Source organism: Hypanus sabinus, chromosome 2 (assembly GCF_030144855.1).
Source record: "Hypanus sabinus isolate sHypSab1 chromosome 2, sHypSab1.hap1, whole genome shotgun sequence".
NCBI classification, from domain to species: Eukaryota; Metazoa; Chordata; class Chondrichthyes; order Myliobatiformes; family Dasyatidae; genus Hypanus; species Hypanus sabinus.
This window is the reverse complement of record NC_082707.1, coordinates 25,022,015-25,041,340: the sequence shown is the minus strand read 5'-3', so window position 1 is coordinate 25,041,340 and position 19,326 is coordinate 25,022,015. Positions and strand designations below refer to the sequence as shown.

The following is a 19,326-nucleotide window of genomic DNA, read 5'->3' as shown; positions in this document are numbered from 1 at the left end:
ACTTGCTTACATGTGGCTCTTAAAGAAGTAAACATTCCGTCCTTAATGAAAAGACTGGACTAGCTCCAGACTTGGCTTTCAGTATTTAAGTATGACTTGTCTATTGCCATAGAAATCCTAACTCACCATGAAGATTCACCGTTGCGAAGAAATACTTCTTTGTAGATTTTTCTGCTTTGATGTCTCCACGAGGATATTCAGGCTTTTGAGCTGAAGCTGAAGCTGCCTGGATTACCTATAGCAACTGGGTGGACATCTGCAACAAGTAAATAAAAAAAGGTGAATAGCTATCCAGCGTAATGATTCAATTTTTAAAATTGAATGCAAAAATTGTACCAGATACGACTGAAGAGAGGTTGCAAAACTAATCAAAAGTAGTTTTACTTTGTCTTACCGTTTTAAACGGAAGAAACACACAGTTTCCCCAAAGTGAATTTAAATAAACTTGTGGAAAGTTTCTCTCCTTAACTGCTGCTCAACTTTTATGGACATTATTCGTCGGTTCCCCCAATCTTCTGGATTTATTACTGGTCAAAACATAAGATCGAATGCTCACCATGTCTTTCACGCGAATTTCAACACTTTTAAGACATGAATACTGTATCTTTCTGAAGACCCGTTTCCTCAATTTAACAAAAAACGTTTCATGAACATTTTCTTTTTTTCTGTGTCCTGCAATGGTTTCAGCGCTAGGTCTCAAAGAAAACGTAATTAAGGGAAAATTAACAAACTAACTTATTTAATAAGCTGTGAAGGAGGTCAGACAGCCTTACACACAGGCGGTGCAAAAGAGCAAACTGAGGAAAAGATGATTGGATTATTAATATCTTTTCACAGCTGTCCAGACTTTACTAGAATATATAGTAGATTAGGCTTTCTCTAAGGGAGAAACGAATATATTAACCCCATATTATTTATCTTGCATAGCAACCTAGTCCCCTTACTGTGCAACACGTTATATCCCCATTTGCTAGGCCCCTTACCGGAAAACGTGAAAGAGAAACGACCAGGCTGCGATAGCTACTAATGGCAATCCTTTAGCTCCAGGTCTTTGTGCGTACGTATGTCTTTGAGGAATGGCGAATGGGGGAAATGATGGCATACTTCAATCACTAACCGCAACTTGGGTTTCAGTAACAAAGTTTATTTTGCACTTCGTTGGGATTCCCGAAGGATTACTATTTTTGTCAAATATAGATTTTGATTCATCAAATGTGTCACGGGGGGATATTTGTACTAAACTGATACAAAATTAATTTGTGCACGGTGGTAATTTATCAATTCTTTCTTCTGCTGATTAAATGTTTTCATATATATGTTTGTTTAGGAATCACTTATTTCCATCTTGTCTATCGGCAGTCATCTGTAAAAAAAACTACATTAGTAGTAATATCTGTGACAACTACGTGGCTTTAGCTTCCCATTGTACAGTGCAGCAAAGAGTCATTTTTCAGCTTATTTTACAAAATTTATTAATTTTCCAAGACGCATTTATTTGTGAATTTTTGACAATACAATAGGAAACTGTGCACAGTTCATTAGTACATTGTCAAAATACAAAGTGGTTTCAGTACACATTCGAACGACTTCTGCTTAAACAGTAGGGTTTCACCGCGACAATACCTCGCTCTTACAACTTCTTTACCAATTATGTTTAGGGTTCCATAGAAAGTAAACGTGCTTCGCCGATGTTACTTATTTTCAAATGGAAAATGCGCTTTGAATAACATACTTGCGGCATAAAACGATGTACTATGAAATGTATTGCTCCTGACTAAAAAACATGACCAATTCAACGAGTTAGAGTTTTGTTCTTCAGGAGTGATTAATTATATATGTCACAGAGATAGGACAGAACCAATGCTTTACTATACATATTAACAACAAATATGTCAATTCCTAAAATGTCTTTAAACCTTGTTCCTATTATTATCAATTTATTACAAACCAGTACCCATGTATATCAAAACAGGATCAAAAATACAGAAAGAAAATTATCCTACAAAGTACAAACCTCCATTTATAAAACACTATAATTTACAGAACACACACTAATGATTTAAAATATTCTAAGAAAGAAATATACACTATCTAACTGCCCTGTGATAAAACACTTTGGTTCATTTATACAAAATGTTTTTTAATTGTAACATTTTAAATAAATTATGGCAAGAAAACAAACAAGAAAACAAGACGAATTACTTAACACAGACGTACGGTGCATATCAATAGCAATATTTATATGATTTACAGGCATATTCTGTAAAATGTCTAATACGAAGATGTTTGTAAAAACGTTTAAAGATTAGACAGGCTTTTAAACAGACAGTATCCATCTTGTTTTGACCTACAAAGACTTGTGTACATTACTATTCACATCAGGTGTGTCTTCTAACGCTTTCCTGTCTTTCAAACGGTAACGTAATAGAGTCCCTTGACAAAACGATCTCGCAGTTTGTTTCTTTTTTTCCTAATAAGTAGGAAAATCCCAAAGAAACATTGGAAAGTATCTGGCCCTATGAAAACAATCCTTTAAGCTAGTAGGACGAGGAAGGGATAAAGTGGGGGTGGGGGCACTTGAAAGAGATCGAAAATACCTTGCAGTTAAAGGTGCCTTATTACTGACTATTGATTTCAGCTTATGCAAGAATATATATATATATATATATATATATATATATATATATATATATATATATATATATATATATATATATATATATATATATATATATATACACACACGTACACACACACACATATAAAGGATACTTCCTCTTTAATACATGTCTGCATCGTTTGGTGCATGCCAGTGCATTACATCATTTTCACATTACTTAGGCCGCTGGGCCTCCAGAAACTCAAGTATTTCAAGTCAAATGTTGCGGTAACTATGGGTTGCAAACTTCGAATGAACAAAAATTTAGTCGAGATTTCTTATGTGAGTTCATGTCCAAATAGTCCTGTTTCTTGTTATAGAATAGTTCTGGGATCAGAGTTTCTGTAAGAATGTTCTCCTGGTCCAGGTGATGATGAATTGCTTGGAGGAGTTGGGATACCGCTTGCTCCCGTGCTCTGACACACATACCATTCGCTCAGGTTAGCTGCGTGGGAAGATGTGATGGGGTCAAGCTGGGATGCTGGAGCTGGGGGGTCCCGACCTGAGTCCGAAGACGGTGATACCAGCGAAGGTGTGGAGGATTCATAACCCGAGCTTGGAGGAGGAGATTTGCAGTGGACCTTCATATGCTTACGAAGGGAGCTAGGGTGCGTGTACGATTTATCACAACCTCTTACTTTGCAGTTATAGGGCTTGTCACTGGTATGCACATGAGAGTGCTTTTTTCTGTCGCTGCTGTTAGCAAAACGTCTGTCACAGCCTTCAAACTCGCATTTAAAGGGTTTTTCACCTAAAAGGAAACCACAAAGGGCAGAGTGATGAGTCACAAACGTTAAGGTATTTTGGTTTCATTACTGACGTTGAAGTGTTATCTTCCACTATTAAAAGTACACATTACTCACCAAAGAGTGTTTTAATAAATATTAAAATTACTACTTGATATATTATAATGATATATTGCAGTCACGTTCTTGTAGAATGGAGTATAGTTTATTCTGGCTGCTAGCCATCATTTAGACATTCTCCTTGTGATTTACAATAAATGCTTGACGTAGCAAAGGTGGGGAACGGTACAAAATTACATTGGCAATTATTTTAATAAAACATTTCAATATCATTAAATCTTAGACTAATACAGAGTTATATGTGCAGTAAATATAAAAAACGGTGGCCGCAGCGGAAAGCTACGTGGTTTGCAACAGAGTTCTCTCCCCCGAACTCTCAAAATGTCGATTTAATATTACACCGTAATTAGCCAAACGTTCAGAAAGCCGTTAGAATAATTTGACCTTCACTTGCTAGGTTGAGACGGCCAATCAACGATATTAGTGTAGTACAAGCGAGTAGTAAGTTAGTGGGCCCATGGGGAAGCCCAGACGCATAAACACTGTTATTGTGCCGTGTCTGGAGCGTCCGACACTACGAGCATGAAGTCTGCTCTGACAATTCCCGAGAGTTCTAAACTCCTCCTGGCTACACATTTCTCCTTCTTTACTATTAATGCTGTGTATAAAAGAGTGAGTAATGTAAGATTAACTGCGACCAATCCTTGTTAACTGTCAGTTCACCAGCTAGCTTAGCCTTGGCTGATACACACACACACACAAAAGTGTTAAATGCCTGCCCGAACTTTGCATTAGATAACTTAAGGAAAAGATGGCTACCTGGTGATAACTCTACAAGCTGTTTGTAGATTTTAATAAATTATTTTGATATCCATGTTTAATTCCGGATTTAAACTTTAAATGGTAATATTTTATAAGTGAGGTGACAAAAGTACTGATGTCCCTGTTTACCCAGAGGCGATCTTTTCATGCTTGTTGAAATAAATAATGTAAAAGGGACGGGATTTCAATTCAATAAAACCTGCCTATAAAGGACTGAAGCCAATCAAACGGCATGAATATTTTACAAGATAATTACTTTGTTAATAGAATTACTCTACTTGCTATTTTTTATTTAAGAATTTAGTAACAATAGTGTTTTCAATTTTAAACTGGAAGAGAAATGCAATATTTATCATAATTACAGTGATTAATTGCAACATATGGAGAATGCTATTTAACTGAAATATGGGAATGTGCATGCATCCAGCGCTACAAAACATTCAGCTCTTCTATTGGTTGCTATATTATTTTAAATAACTGGAAATACGGTCGGTCGAATGAAAAGCTCTTGTAAATTAAGTGCTCAACACTCTGAACTGCTGAGCTGAAGTCGATGAAGTGCTGGGAAAGTTTGTTTAGGCAAGCACAATACAATGCTATCAAGTGTCAGATATGCACAGGCAGCGCGCCTGCCCTGCACCAGGAGCATAGTAAGCATTTACAAGTGCCATATACCCCACGATTTAGAAGAGTGGGGTGGAATAACACAATTGCTTAATATATTTCTGAAGTATACATTTTACATATTTTGTGACAATGCTCCAAGAATTTTATTTTTATATCCCACGTGCAGCAATTTACGACGCCATCTGTGCAGATTAATTTACATTGCATAGGGGATAATGTATTTTGAATTTAATATCTACCCACGATTCTTCTTGTTAAAAAAATGTCACGAATCACTTCTTGACCCGAAGTACGCTGGAAGTGCACTTCGATCGATTGGGAAAAAAAATACTAACCCACGTTTCATGATGACGGGGCGAATAGAAGTTTCAGTGCAGATGAGTGCCTCGGGTTAAATTGTGTCTATTGATTTCACGGAGAATCCCTCTCTCTTTCACCACCCCAAACATTCACCATCCCCCCACACCCCCTCCCCTCGCGCCCTCATCCCCTGCCCCTCCCCCATTCTCCCTTCCGCCAACTATACTGGGATTCAAAACCGACCAATAAACATGTTTTGCTTCCACCGAATAGATCATAGTACTGAAATATGTGAGGTGTTTAAGGAATACCGGGTGTTGGGTAAGGGCGGGGGTGGAGAACGTGGGGTGATCGGCGATGGGGACCGGTGGTGAGATGGTGGGGGGGTGGGTAGGATTGGATTTCGTGGGTGTACATTAATTTTTTGCACCCGAGCAAGGCCGCGCTCAAGCAGACTGCAGTGCACAAAACGTGTCAGCGACGTATCGAACTGCTGCTGTAAAACCAATTAATAGAAGCTGTCCTAGAGAGTGTGAAAATTTTACTTCCAGCTTCATTACTTGTAGGTTATCCTGGGAAGTTCAAAAGCAGCTTGGAATAAGCTTCGATCTATGCAATTTACTTGCGGCTAAGTGGAGCTAGCAGATGTTTTTGACACATGTCCAAGTTTCACAAATGGTTCTGCAAAAGGCATTTCCCCCCGAAAGCTAGGCCTGAACGCTTGCTTTACTTACTCTTGAGCTAATAGCATGTTTCGATTTATAAACAATGATCGATAGAGATGGTAAGATTTACACATCCGAACTTGTGGATAATGTTAAATTGAAAATTAAACATACTTAAATTAGTCCCTTTATGTTTAGGGATTCCTGAAAAATAACAATATATTTTCTTTAATAATTGTAAATCATGTGCAAAAGTTCTCCCTTAAATCTACTTAATATCATAACGTCCATAGATATTAGAAAGCCATGCTTTGTCCAAAAAAAAGCCTTTTAACTCTGACAGAAAAAAACTTAGTGATGTTTAATTTTAGAACAAAATGAAGCAGGACAGCTTCATAATTTGCAAATTTAAGGCTATTTACAATAAAAAACAGTTTAAACTATCTATTATCCACGATATTACGAAGTTTTCAGAGCTCCGTGATTTATATAAGTGCTGTAAAAATTAGGCTATCTTCCAAGACACATAAAGAGCAGCTTCATTTTGCGTTTATATTGAAATCCCACTGGTCATAAATCGAAAATATATACTATTATTTTGTTAACTTCCGGATACCGAAAATAAAATAAATACGAAACAACAATCCTTTAAAGGTACTGACCTGTGTGAGTCCTCTTGTGGATCTTGAGATTTTCTGATCGGGCAAAGACTTTCCCGCAGCCAGGAAATGGACAGGGAAATGGTTTCTCGCCAGTGTGGACTCTGATGTGATTTACAAGTTTATATTTGGCTTTGAAAGGCTTTCCCTCTCTTGGACACTCTTCCCAGAAGCAGATATGGTTCGACTGTTCTGGTCCCCCAACGTGTTCCACTGTTACGTGAGTAACAAGTTCGTGCATCGTGCTAAAAGTTTTTGAGCATGGCTTTTTAGTGACAGGGTCCGGCTCAGTCCACTTGCAGATCAGTTCCTGCTTGATAGGTTGCCTCATGTAGCGAAAGAAAGCACCTGGACCGTGGTGGGCAGCTAAGTTCATGCCACCGTAGCTATGTAGAGGGGAAGAAGCAAAAGGATCACTCCTGGAACTTGCCACTTGGCTGTAGTGCTCAGACCTGGCGTACATGTCTCCAGGTAGCCCCAGTCTTAACTGTCCGTTCAGATGGTGTCCAGTTGGGGCTGCATGGGGAGGCTGATCATGCAGTCCAGGGAATAGAGAGTGGCTTCCAGCCTCGGGGTGACCATGGTGTCCGGGATAGCTACCTGTTGTTGATACAAACATTCCGTGGTGAGAACTTGTGCCAGGATATTGATCTGTGAGTCCAGGCATGACTGAGGATGTCAGATCTCTGCGGATGAGAAAGTCTCTACCTGCCGTGATAGCCTGGGCAGTGTAGCTGGTGTGGGAGTGCGAGACCGAGTAACTGACTGCTGCTGCCGCCTGCGCTGGGCCAAAAGCTGCCGTTGGATTGGAGACAACCTCAGCGTGGCCTGCCATATGATGGTGATGATGATGGTGGTGATGGTGGTGGGGATGGGAAGGGCTGAGTTTAAGTGCCGCAGCGGCTGCAGGGTGCCCCATGTGTTCAGGCCCGAATGGACTCGGCCCCAGGCGGGGTTCTCCAGTACTCTCCCCAGGGTGCGTGTGTGCCATTGAGTGGGGATGGCCGCTGAACCCCGGGAAGCCTGTCATGCTCTGAGGGGGATGGTGATGATGGGGATGGTGGTGAGCTCCTGCCAAGTCTACTAATCTCAGCGCTGGGTTTCGTTTGGCGAATGATGAATCCACCATCGGGCTCCCCAAAGCGTCCATGCTTATAATGCCTGACTGCAGGAAAATAATAAAATAAACTTTTTTTTCAAAAGTTACCGAACTTTAGAAACTCGCCCTTTGCCAACGTGGAAAGTCATTCGGTGTAGAGAGTGCAGACGGATAGCAGCAGCAGGACGCATTGAGAAACTGAATTGAGATTCATGAACAGCTTTGCAGCCCGTCGAGCTCCGCGAGCAACAAGCGATCTCATTGGTCAGTTCCTAATGATTGACAGTGCCAGTTACGGACCCCAGACAGGGCACATGCGTATTACACCCAGCCGGTGTTCGATGGTGTGTGTGAGGGGGGGGGGGGGGGGGGAGCGAGTAGGGGAAAAGAGTAAGGCATTGGCAATGGATAAGGGGAGGGGGTGGTGTGGGGTGAAGAGAACATGGAAAAATCACTGGATGAAGGGCGTGGGATTTTTTTTCTACTTTCTTGCAACATTAATTTTAGGTAGAAAAATCTGAAACTCTTCGCTGTTCTAAACTACTATAGCTTAAGTAACAAAATCGGAGATCTTTAAAAGTTTGTCTGAGCGGGAGATTTTTAAAAAATATTAAGTCCAAATATTTGGCGTTAACCCCGTTCTATGTTTTGATCATTCACAAATGTGTGCAGCATTTAACGGTTCTGGTGTATATAGCGTATTTTCAACTATGAAATTAAATTATATGCGCTGATTATGAATGCAGATCCACTCTTATTTCGGAGGGATTAATAAGGTAAAGAAGGCCGGGATGGTGTGTTGCGGTAGGATTTAAACATTTATGAGGTGTTACACTGGTGTTGTTTCACGAATAAGTATACAGTTAGAAGTGTAGGAAAGTTTATCCCTTCCCTGAGCCAGTCAAAAATCAGAATCTGCTTAGCAACATCAAACACCGGGTCCCGCACACCGCTTTATTTAGCCACAACAGATCCCGTGGCTTATGCAAGAATTTAGTTTTTGCGGGCAAGAAAGCAAGTTCTGCATTAAACTGAAATGAGGTTATGGCCTGCTATACTCCGGCCGGAAATTAGTTAGTGATTTTTTATCTTTCCTGACACTAGCAGACTTCCAGGCGTGTTATGTTTTTTTGACAAAATCAGACGGCTGGTGTTCTTAGCGGCACAGACGATCAAAGAGATTCCCAGTCAGAGGCATCTGTTAACTTTTTTTTTCTTCCCGGGACTGAGTATGAAACTTTCTCAGCATGTAATAACTTATTGAGTTCTCTTGCCCGCAGTCCCGGCTTGGTAATTCAGTAAGCTAGGAGTCCAGGGGAAGTTTGGGTTTTCGTGGTGGATGTTGGATCGGACATGAAGGTGGGGATGGGGGAGGGGAAAGATTTGTGGGAAATACTTTTATTTTCTTAGACTTTGCATTATTTTTTTTTTACCTCGGTACTGTTTTTCTACAGATTGCCAAGTGATTTGAATTACCGCCTACATCACATGGATGCAAACGTGTTTCGTTTTAAAAACAAAAACGTGTGTTTCCAATTCCAAAACACAGCTTGCGAAGGCGATCCCAGACCATTCTTCGAGAATCTGTACACACCGCCTAATCTGCAAATAGGAAACTCGCGCCGCTAACGGTGGAAATGAAAGTTATCTCTAGTGTGTTACGGGAGACACGAAGAAAGATAACGCGATGATAAATTGCAGTTTGCTCGTGTCTTTCTACGGGCGCACACGAATGAGAGACTTTTATGCAGAAACCCGCTCTTTATAACAGCCTTACGATTTCATATTTTTCTTCTAATAACCGAACGCAATTCTGGTCACAATCCCTCCCCCAACATACAGTCTTATGTCTGCATCTGTAACTTGCTCAGTGCAGATCGTCCGATTAAGTCTCTCTGAGTACATACGTCTGCCATCTACGTAAAAAAAGTAGCTTAGACTGTTTTTATTGTGAGAGGAGTAGGGTGACAAAACAGGCTACTAATTGAAATATGTACGTTGTGGCTCCTCAGATTATTCACCAAAGGTAATAAAGGGGAACGGAAACCTAGTGCCGCGATATCGGTGGATTTAGGCCGTCGTCCTAAACAGATCTGCGACATGGCTTGAAGCCTACAGCCTAGCACACAGCAGACCTACAGTGCAAGAGAGAGGGAGAGTAAAAAGGTAGGTTTTTCAAAGGGAGGTGGGAGTTATAATGTGGAAATTTATGGGGGCGGGGGTTAGTTGGGGGAGAGAATCAGATATACCACATTTAAGCTGGGAGAGAAATAAGGAGGCGAAAAGCGTGAGCAACATTATACGTGCGAGGAATGTATCTAGAGAAGCAAGAAAGAAAAAAATGGTTAAAAAGTATGATCAGATGAGAACACGTGGGGGAGGGATATGGCCATGGCGGTGGGTGGAAAGGATCACTCAGTTGTTCAAACATTTCACTTCAGTCATAGCATGTATGTTGACTATAATGAAAGGTTCGCTCAATTTGTAAACACTAACCTTCAGAGCCTAAGACGGGCCATTGAGACAATGTAGTAAAAAATGTCATTAACGTATACTCACCGACTAATTGTAATTTCATGTTTGGGTATTAAAAGATTTTGGATATCTAATACAATAATACTTTCACTACGGTGTACGTTTTCCCTTCAAAAACAGCAAACACGTTAACAAGCTGGCATTTTCAATATCACTTGCATCTACCATATTTCGAATCCCTCGGACTACCACGCGGAATCACAATCCGAGCTAATAATCTATACATTTATTTCTGTGTTTTTTTTTATTAAAATCACCCGACCCTTTAACGTGTAGCAGAGAAGGATGTAGCGTAGATCTGTGAATGCTGACACATTTATACTTCAGCCTCGGGGCTTCACACTGCCGGCTTAAAATGGGATTTGTACATGTGCATTACCTGATCAAGCCCCCACCTTAGTGCCTGCTTGTCTGCTGTCTTCCGAGCAATTTTTCAGTAGCAACTGACAGTCCCTAGAAGAAAACACAAATCTTATGCACGTTTCACTATATAAATGATTCTGTAAACGTAAATATAAAGGGAACAGAAAGTAAACGCGACTGTAAAATAATTTTTACATTTTGTGATTGTGGGAATGGTATTCCACATATACATGAAACATTACAGATAAAATATCGTGGACCACTAATTTTACAATATTGTTTCATGTCTTTGAAATTAAAAAGAGTGATGAAAAGGGAGAATATTTCATTACTATAGATTTCTAAGTAAAGGAAATATTCTGGAAATGCTGCGTTCACGTTACTGATTCTTTAGAGTAAATGTATTTCAGCTAGACGAAGCGGTTTGAGCTATATGTTAAGCGTAGAATCTGTAGGGTACGATAATACTTACACTCATACCTAAACATAAGGTTGAGCTGATTCACCAAATCACTTCTTCATTGTATGTGACTGATCCTTTCACACAATCACTTGCTTTATTTGGAAAGAGTAAAAACGTTAACAAACTATTTGTTTTGCTGGAAGAAAAATGGAAATTTTGTCCCAAATAATCTAAAAATGAACATATTACTCTTAGATCAACCTACGGAATATTTCTATGTGATTAAAATATCACAGAGTAATTCGAGATATATTTTATATCTCTTATGGTGGACAGTTCACAGTTGTCTGTATCCCATTATAAACAGGAAATTATTACAGAATTCCAGGTTTGTAGACTCCAGGATCAACACGAAGGAAGTCCAACTGAGATGCCATGGAACTTCGATTATACCTTTGTGTAATATGAAACACAGCAAAAAAAAAATGCAATGAAAGCAATAACTAGGCATGGTACTCAACTTTAGTTAAACAACAACTGAGCAGTGCAAATTCCAAATTATTCCCTTGCAATTTTTTTTCGAGGGACGTGTTGGAATAGAACTGAGTTAGGGAAAACCTTTTTTTTTAAACAACAGCTCAATTTTGCAGTTATTTCGATGCTAGCTTTTTGTTATTAATTTTTGATCACAAATTCTATCTGAAAAGGAGCTGGAAATCTCGTTATTTAGGTTCCCAAGATTCCATGCGTTTATACTCGTTTCTTTCAACCCACTCGCTGCACGTTAAGCGCAACGAGAATGGATATACTTCATTTTTACTACAGTTTAATTTGGCTGCTTGCAAGTATGTGAGTTTGTGCATGTTTGCAGTTTAGATCATAAGGTCTAACCTAAGGATATACTGATTCATGTCAACAAACACAATGAACCAATTGCATTTCTGGGAAAGGGCAATGATTTCCCTATTAAATCATCCCCCTTCCCCCATCAAAACTTAAAGTCGAGGAACATGAAATCCATAACAGCATTCTTAAAAGGAAAATAATATGGGTTAGTTTATCTAATTGTTAAGATCGACTCCGCATACTCAAGCTGTGAGTGATTTACGGTAGTAATATATGGCGCTAGAATTTAGTGTTATTCTATCTTGTCAAGGTACAAATGCAAATATTTAATTAAATAAGCTTGACTAAGAAATAAAAGTCGAGTGGCATGTTTTATGTGCAAAATATCCGAATTGTTTATATTAAATAAAACAAGGATAATATTCCAGATGAAAGGAAGTCTTAACTATAACGTAGTGAATGATAAATTCATCGCGGATAATTAGCAACACCAGTGTGGTGCACTTTAAGGTACCGAAAACAGGGTTACTTTCTACCTTTGCTGCGTTTAAAAATGAGATGTTTATTCTGTACTTGGCCTATATAGGATGCTACATTCAGGCCCCTCCCCTCGTAACTGACGATATTAATTTCATGCACCAATAAGTGTTAGACTTTCGTCTGGCTAATTATATTGTTGCAAGTAATCTTCAAGCAGCACCAATTGATAGCATTGTTTGGTTTTGTCTGAGCAATATGTTAGTATCAACATCATATCTGCTTTTCACACATGTAATTCTGCAGAAGTCAGATTTAAAATTTAACTTTGATGTACTAGCATGCATTTCTTATAACAATTGAAGCAATAAAAGGCTAGACTCGTGGCAGCATAGTCGCTTCTAGAGCTATGAGTTGGTAGACGGAAGGGAGCATTTGTTTCAAAGGAAGCTTTACTTTCTCCCCATCCAGTGCAGCTAGGATGTCAGAACAGGTTATCACTATGGAAGAGAAAAGGGGGTCTCTGTATACAGTTCTAATTAGAGTTAGGATCACCAGTTGCACTTTTAATATAGCCAGAATATAAACACGCTGCATATAAAAAGACTAAATTAGATACGATATTGAGAGAATCCAACACACTTTTCATCGTCGGAAACAGATACACGTGATTAGTTCATTTACCTGCTGAGCTGACCGCGGCGACAGCCATCGGAGTCTATATCTCAAAACTAGCGTATGACTGGAGCTAAATAGCTAGGGAAACAAGCTTGAAAAAAAAAATGGAGAACTTGTACCATTACGTATACGATTGTATCTTCGTAGAATGGTTTTTCTGCCCAAGTGCACTATTACTCTTCCCACGCCTAGATTCGACTTTGCATTTCTGTAGCCAATCTAAGTATTATCTTTGCGAATTATATTCCACAACCAAACTAAATTTAGAGCAACGCTACTTATGAATTCTGCAAATTTAAAACATGTCTTATTCCGAAGTTGCGTGAAAGATCTCCTCCTGTCTTTAACTGTGACTATATGTCTACAAGAGAAGCCTTGTATTTTATTGCAAACACGGAGCAATTATGAAGTAAAGATCGACACTTTGCAGTTTTTGCCGAATTATAGCTAACTATTCACTTCAAGAAAAACTAGTCTTGATGACACTAACCCCACAAAGTTTTCAACTAACTTACGTACCAACCATTATTAAATAGTTGTGATAATGGAAAGATTTTCTGAAATGAATCGGAGAGCTATGATTATGACTGAACACTTCTATGTAGACACTTGTAACCCTGATATATGCGAGGATAAAAATCTACCAAGATCGACGCTTCGCTCCTATACTGATCTAAAACATTCATCCAAATTACTTTATACTCAAATCGTCGCTAAATAAATAAAATACTGCAAGTGTCATACAATAATATGGTCTTCAAGCACACTGGGTCGAAGGTTGTTGTCACAATACGATGGTCGTCAAATATTAATTCTGGTACTTCCAGGCAGAATACGTTGATCTACAGCAAACAGCTGCTTGCAGGATGCACTGTCACTAATTTGTACAGTAGGTGACCACATAAAAAATGTAAATGACCACGGTTCAGACTGGAGGTCGAAAACAATGCTAATGGAGATCCCATTGTCTTTGTAAATATATAAAAAACACACACACACACACACACACGTGTGTATGTGTGTGCATATATATATATATATATATATATATATATATATATATACATACATACATACATACACACACACACACACACACACACACACACACACATACATACATATAGAGAGAGCGAGAGAGAGAGTAGTAGGCTGGTAGATGAATGGGTATAGAGGTAGATAGACAGTTAGCCACAGTTAAATACACAGATAAATAGATAGACAGATACATATTTTCAAGATAATATATTTTTACCAACAACTTATCAAACGAACAATTCACAATTTCGTATATTCGAAGTGCTTAATTGTGACTGAGGTAACAACCATACTTTAAAAATATCCTCATTTCGTGTATAATGTGCTTTCAAATGTAGTTAAGCGAATTTGAATTCTATGAAGAATGCAATTTGCGAGCCTGCATTTTGAGTCGTTTGAGTGGTATTATTAAAATGCAAGTTAGAAATTCCATTATATTAAATGTCCGGCCGGTCCTAGGACTGATTATGTTCCGACTTCTTCCTGGGTTAAACAATGCTAAAGATGATCCAGGTTCTCGCAAGTCACAATTCTTAGTAACGCACCTCAATTCAAGGGAAGTAAAATGTAACTATGATAGAGTTAATCTTCGAAACACTGTGCGTGTATGTCAGTGTTCTTTTTTTTCTCTTTCTCAGTGTATGTGCACGTGTTTTTGTGTGTGTATCTGTGTGTGTGTGTATGGACGCGTGTAACTGTACCAGTGAAAAAAATAAACTGACCAGCGGAATACTTAATGCAACGTCACATTTTGCAGTGAATGTCATTTTGCAAAAGTGTGCATTTTATTCTGAGACAGCGTGAGCAGCAACTGGGGGATGTTGCACAACTGTATATATTTTTTAAGAAGGTGCAAACAATGGTAGATTTTTGTTGTAATGTTGCAAACATATAAATAACCAAATAAAAAAGCAACTGCGCAGACACCAAGCCCCAGCAATGAAGGGGAGCTTAAAGGTGTAGGCCGTGTAATTAGGGACACAGATATTCATACAGTTATCAATATCAGAAATATATAACGCACAACTGACTGATAGCTGCCTTATCAATTTCTTCATTCCAGTTTTTAAAGCTGCAAGAATGGCAGCTTAGAGTAGCAGTAGATATCCTGTCAGATAAAATGCAACAACCTTTTGTCTTGAGTACGGGTGAATTCATTTGGTTATTTTTTTTAAAAGATGCATATGGTATAAAACATTTATTTTTCCAAAATACATTATAGATCAATAAACAGTCAGAGTAGGCATAGCATGTTAGTTACTCCACTACGATTTAAGGTAATTTTTCTTTACGCATTTTGTTCTAATGTATTATTTGCTACGCATATTTTAATCAACTCATGGATGTAATATTGTATCGTTCTTGAATTTATCGTCAGTGCTGATAACCTGGGGTTGAATAGTCTTTAATAGTCTCCTTCTAATTAGTCCACCCTTTCATCCACTTCTAATCCCAACATTCTGATGAATTTCCAGGTGCAACTTTGAAGCATTTTGCGCCCTGTCGTGTGCTGAGATGATTTCCCCGCTCCGACAAAATATCCTTATCAGGAAAGCACACCTAGTTTGAAAGTTAGGCTTTCTTTCAACGTTCAAAGATACAAAGCTCGCCCTTCCCTTGATCCACAGATGTTCAGTTTTTGAGACTTCGGGCCCCCCTTTAAGTTATTCATAGGGGAAGACTACATCAAATAGGAAAGAAAATATAACCAGAGACAAAAAAAAACTTTTTTAAAAATCCAGTCCCGCGACTTGATTATGTTGGGTAAAAATAAAATATTCTTTAAATATCGTAATACGAAATTCATAATGGTAAATATACTGGAAATAATTCTAAAATGTGGAAATAACGCGATATGAACCAATCATCCAATATACTTATTGCATCTGTAACGGTGATATGATGCACAGATCTGAAAGCAGGCAGGCGCATAATGGGTAAAGGCAAGGGTGACCTTCAAAAGTTCTGACTCCCGCCCCTGAAGTTTCTCAGGCAAACCTCAGATGGTTGAAATTTTAATTCAAAGTAATCTGCAGCTTAAATTCAATACTGAGTTCTCTAATCGAAAGAATAATAAATCTGTTCAAATTCCGTGTTTTGAGCATTATTTTAAACCGCAGTTTGAAATAATCTGATACTGGATTTTGCTCAGAAATCTCCAGAATACCAGAATGAAAATTAACTTGGCTCTCAAGAGTTTTTTTACTTTCGTGCCAGTGTCCAAGTCGTACATATTTCCGGTTGCATCGCAATTTTTTTTCCAAGCAAAGCACATTGATAGGAAACAGATCACTACCGAAATCCTGTCACTTCTACTTGTATGTATGTACCTTGTGTTCGTGTGATAATATTCAAAATTGTATGTGCATTCCGGTTGCTCTTTTAAATATGGGGCGACTGCATATTGAACAGTTGTTTTCTACTTCAGCTATTTAGTTCCAGGACAGCTAATATTTTTGAAGGTATGCATTATGTGGCATTGTGCGGCTTTGGCACATGTGGTCGGTCACGGGTCAGGGGTCAAACGATATGGTATTTCAAAAGTCGGCGACTTCAGAGCCATCCTCGCGCGCAGAAGCTAACTGACTAACTTCATTCGAATCGGTTTTAATAGAGATAAGTATAATAAACGAAGCGATAGCACACAGAATCAAAGAACACTGTCAACACAAGGAAATTCGGCACCAGAAACATTCAAATTAACTTTTGAATTCATTTAAAAGTCATTCCAAATAATTGCAATATTTGCTTAGAGGAAGAAAAGAAACAAACATCAGTTCATTATGTCAGAATTCTAAGGCGCTTGCTTACAGGAGAAAGCTAATAAACGGCACGCATTGCTCGGTGCAATTTTTGAAGAGCTCCCACTATACTAGAACATCCATCAGGACACAATACACTTCTAGTTGCGAATGTGTGCACAAACAAAGCAATATTTTAAGGAGAACAACGGTCAATATATATTTGCCACAAATAAGCGATTGAAATATTAACTTCAAATTATAAATCAAATTTAAATTTTAAATTCAATTTAGGGAAATACTTGAATTTTAAATCAAGTAAAAACAATATCTTTTGTAAACTAGTACATCAGCCTCCAGGCAAATGTCCCTCCACCCCCGCTCCTCCCTTCATAGAACAACCAAATGCTTTGCTATCCATCGACCGAAAACAATCCGAGGGATAATATCGGTACACACAAGTGCTTTCGAATGGAAATGCATAATTCAAAGCCACTCGCACCTAGTTTTGCTTTTATTAGAACATGATGGCCCCTGACAAGGGCTATTCTGAGGAAACAAAAATCTGACTGATATCTCTATTCTCTTTTTAGTCAATTGCATTTACATGAAAGATGATGGAAATTCAGGGGTCAGGAGTCGTTTAGTATAAGTCACTTGAATACACGTGCCTCTCTTACCGTCCTCCACCTGTTGAAGAAGATGTCTTCGATCATTTAATTCAGGTAACTGAAGTTAAAAAAAATCTACTTTGTAGCGATAACTAGGTAGTCATTCTTCATTTCGCCTTTTCAAGGTTTCTGGAAGCAGTTAGGGAATGTATGATGAAGCAGAAATGAGCCGTCAGGATGATATTTTAATGGCTTATATGTCACGTCGGTGCATGCGGCTTTGAACTCAAGCAGCCTGCGTTTCCTGCGGAGAACGCCGCAAATCCCACTTGATAACTTCTACCATCCTTCAACTTTTAAAATCAGTCCTTCTTTGTATATTGGGAGAGGTGGTCTAAAGATAATGCTGTGGGAAACGTTTACTTTTCATACTCTTAAAATGTCCCTTTAGAATTTGCACACTCAATGAGCAGTAAATCTTTTTGAATCAAATTGCTCCAGCCTCTGCTTCTAGACTGCTGTGATTTTAATATCAATGTTTTCAGTATATTGCATCACTTAAAGTAATGCTATGAGGTTAGCTATTGTAATCACCCAGCAAGACAATATCATGTTCCATTTAAATCTTAAGAATGTAGGATACCCAGAGTACAACTAAAGTAGAAAAAAATCTTTTTGTGCACAAGTCTGGGACCTATCGCGTTAGAATAGTCCACAATTAATCACAAATTGTATCCCCGCATAAGAACAATTCTTGGACCATTAAAGTAGCTAAAACAATATGTTAATGCTTTCCTCAATATCCAAACCGGCCGCTTTCGGTAAAGTAAGCACAGAACCTCAAAAAGCTGCAAATTGGGAGCCCAAGAAGCTTGCACTTTAATTTGCTTCTGCTAAAAGCTCTTCGTGTGAACATTGTCGTCAGGCTCCTACCATGTAATGATAAACTTGCTTTCTTGAGCAACAGCGCTGCTGTAAAATATATCTAGAACTTCGCTGCCGAGCAACATCTTAAAGCAGTCAATTCAATGTCCGCCTTTCGCTTACACCAGTACCTTCGGGCAAAAAAAAATCGCAGTTAACCTGTTGTACTTTAATAGCGAACCCTTTAAAAGGGCATTTGTTTGAAAAGTAAGTAAGTAAAAGAGTTCCTGTAAATTAGGTAACCACAGGCTGAATTGGAAAGGGGGCAGTCTGCAGGAAGCAAGACAACTATTTGAAACCAGTGTCCTTCCAAAGTGATGGTTTACTAACGGAGACAATTGTTGAAGGATACGGTAAGATTTTTTTTGTCGTAAAATAAGACTTTAACAGAGGTTTAGCTTCATGGAAGTTCATTGAAGTGGCGAACAAAAGGTAAATTGAACGATTCCGATTCTTTGTTGGCTTTTTACGTTTCTATTACTAGAATGTAATTAGACTTAATGAATATGCAAACCGCTGGCCTCACGTAAATAATTAAATTACTTTACAGGGACACAGTAAATGGACTTTAACAAATTTGGGCTGCGGATAGAAAAGTGCAAACTAAAAGATGGTGTGGAAAGAAGCTATATTTTACTTCGCTGACGATGTTCATAAACAAGTTTCTCTTTCATTGTCCGTAATCAAATCAAAAGAGCACCGGTTTTTAGATATATAAATGGTAGAAACTGCAGCTAACCTGCAATTGTTTGAAGACCTATAGATATGTATAAAGCAATTCATTGCCACCATAGTAAAAAAAAGGCCCAAGCAAGATATTTTCAATCGCCTTTTACTTGTGGAAAGACAGGTTAATCAAGGGTTTCGTCTCGAAAACAACCAAGTGTTGTATGTTTGTACTGAATCCAAACATATGCATTTTTCTAACCCAATTCAATAGAGTGTTCTTTCTCTTTTTGCTCACTCATCTGGGTAAGTGAATTTTCATCGGCGATCAAAAAGCTACTGAACAACAAAGGAAGCCGCCCGCTTTTTTTTCTAGTCTGGAGTTGTGGCACATTAACGAATTTCAA

At 38.5% G+C, this 19,326-nt stretch overlaps 1 protein-coding gene across 1 annotated transcript; it reads right to left on the bottom strand.

Moving 5' to 3' along the window:
* Positions 1 to 2,973: 2,973 nt before the first annotated feature.
* Positions 2,974 to 7,899, bottom strand: LOC132404450 (zinc finger protein ZIC 4-like). The gene is given in 3 exon segments (XM_059988618.1): positions 2,974 to 3,410; positions 6,542 to 7,737; positions 7,739 to 7,899. Coding segments are annotated over 3 exon segments (1,794 nt in total).
* Positions 7,900 to 19,326: the final 11,427 nt, after the last annotated feature.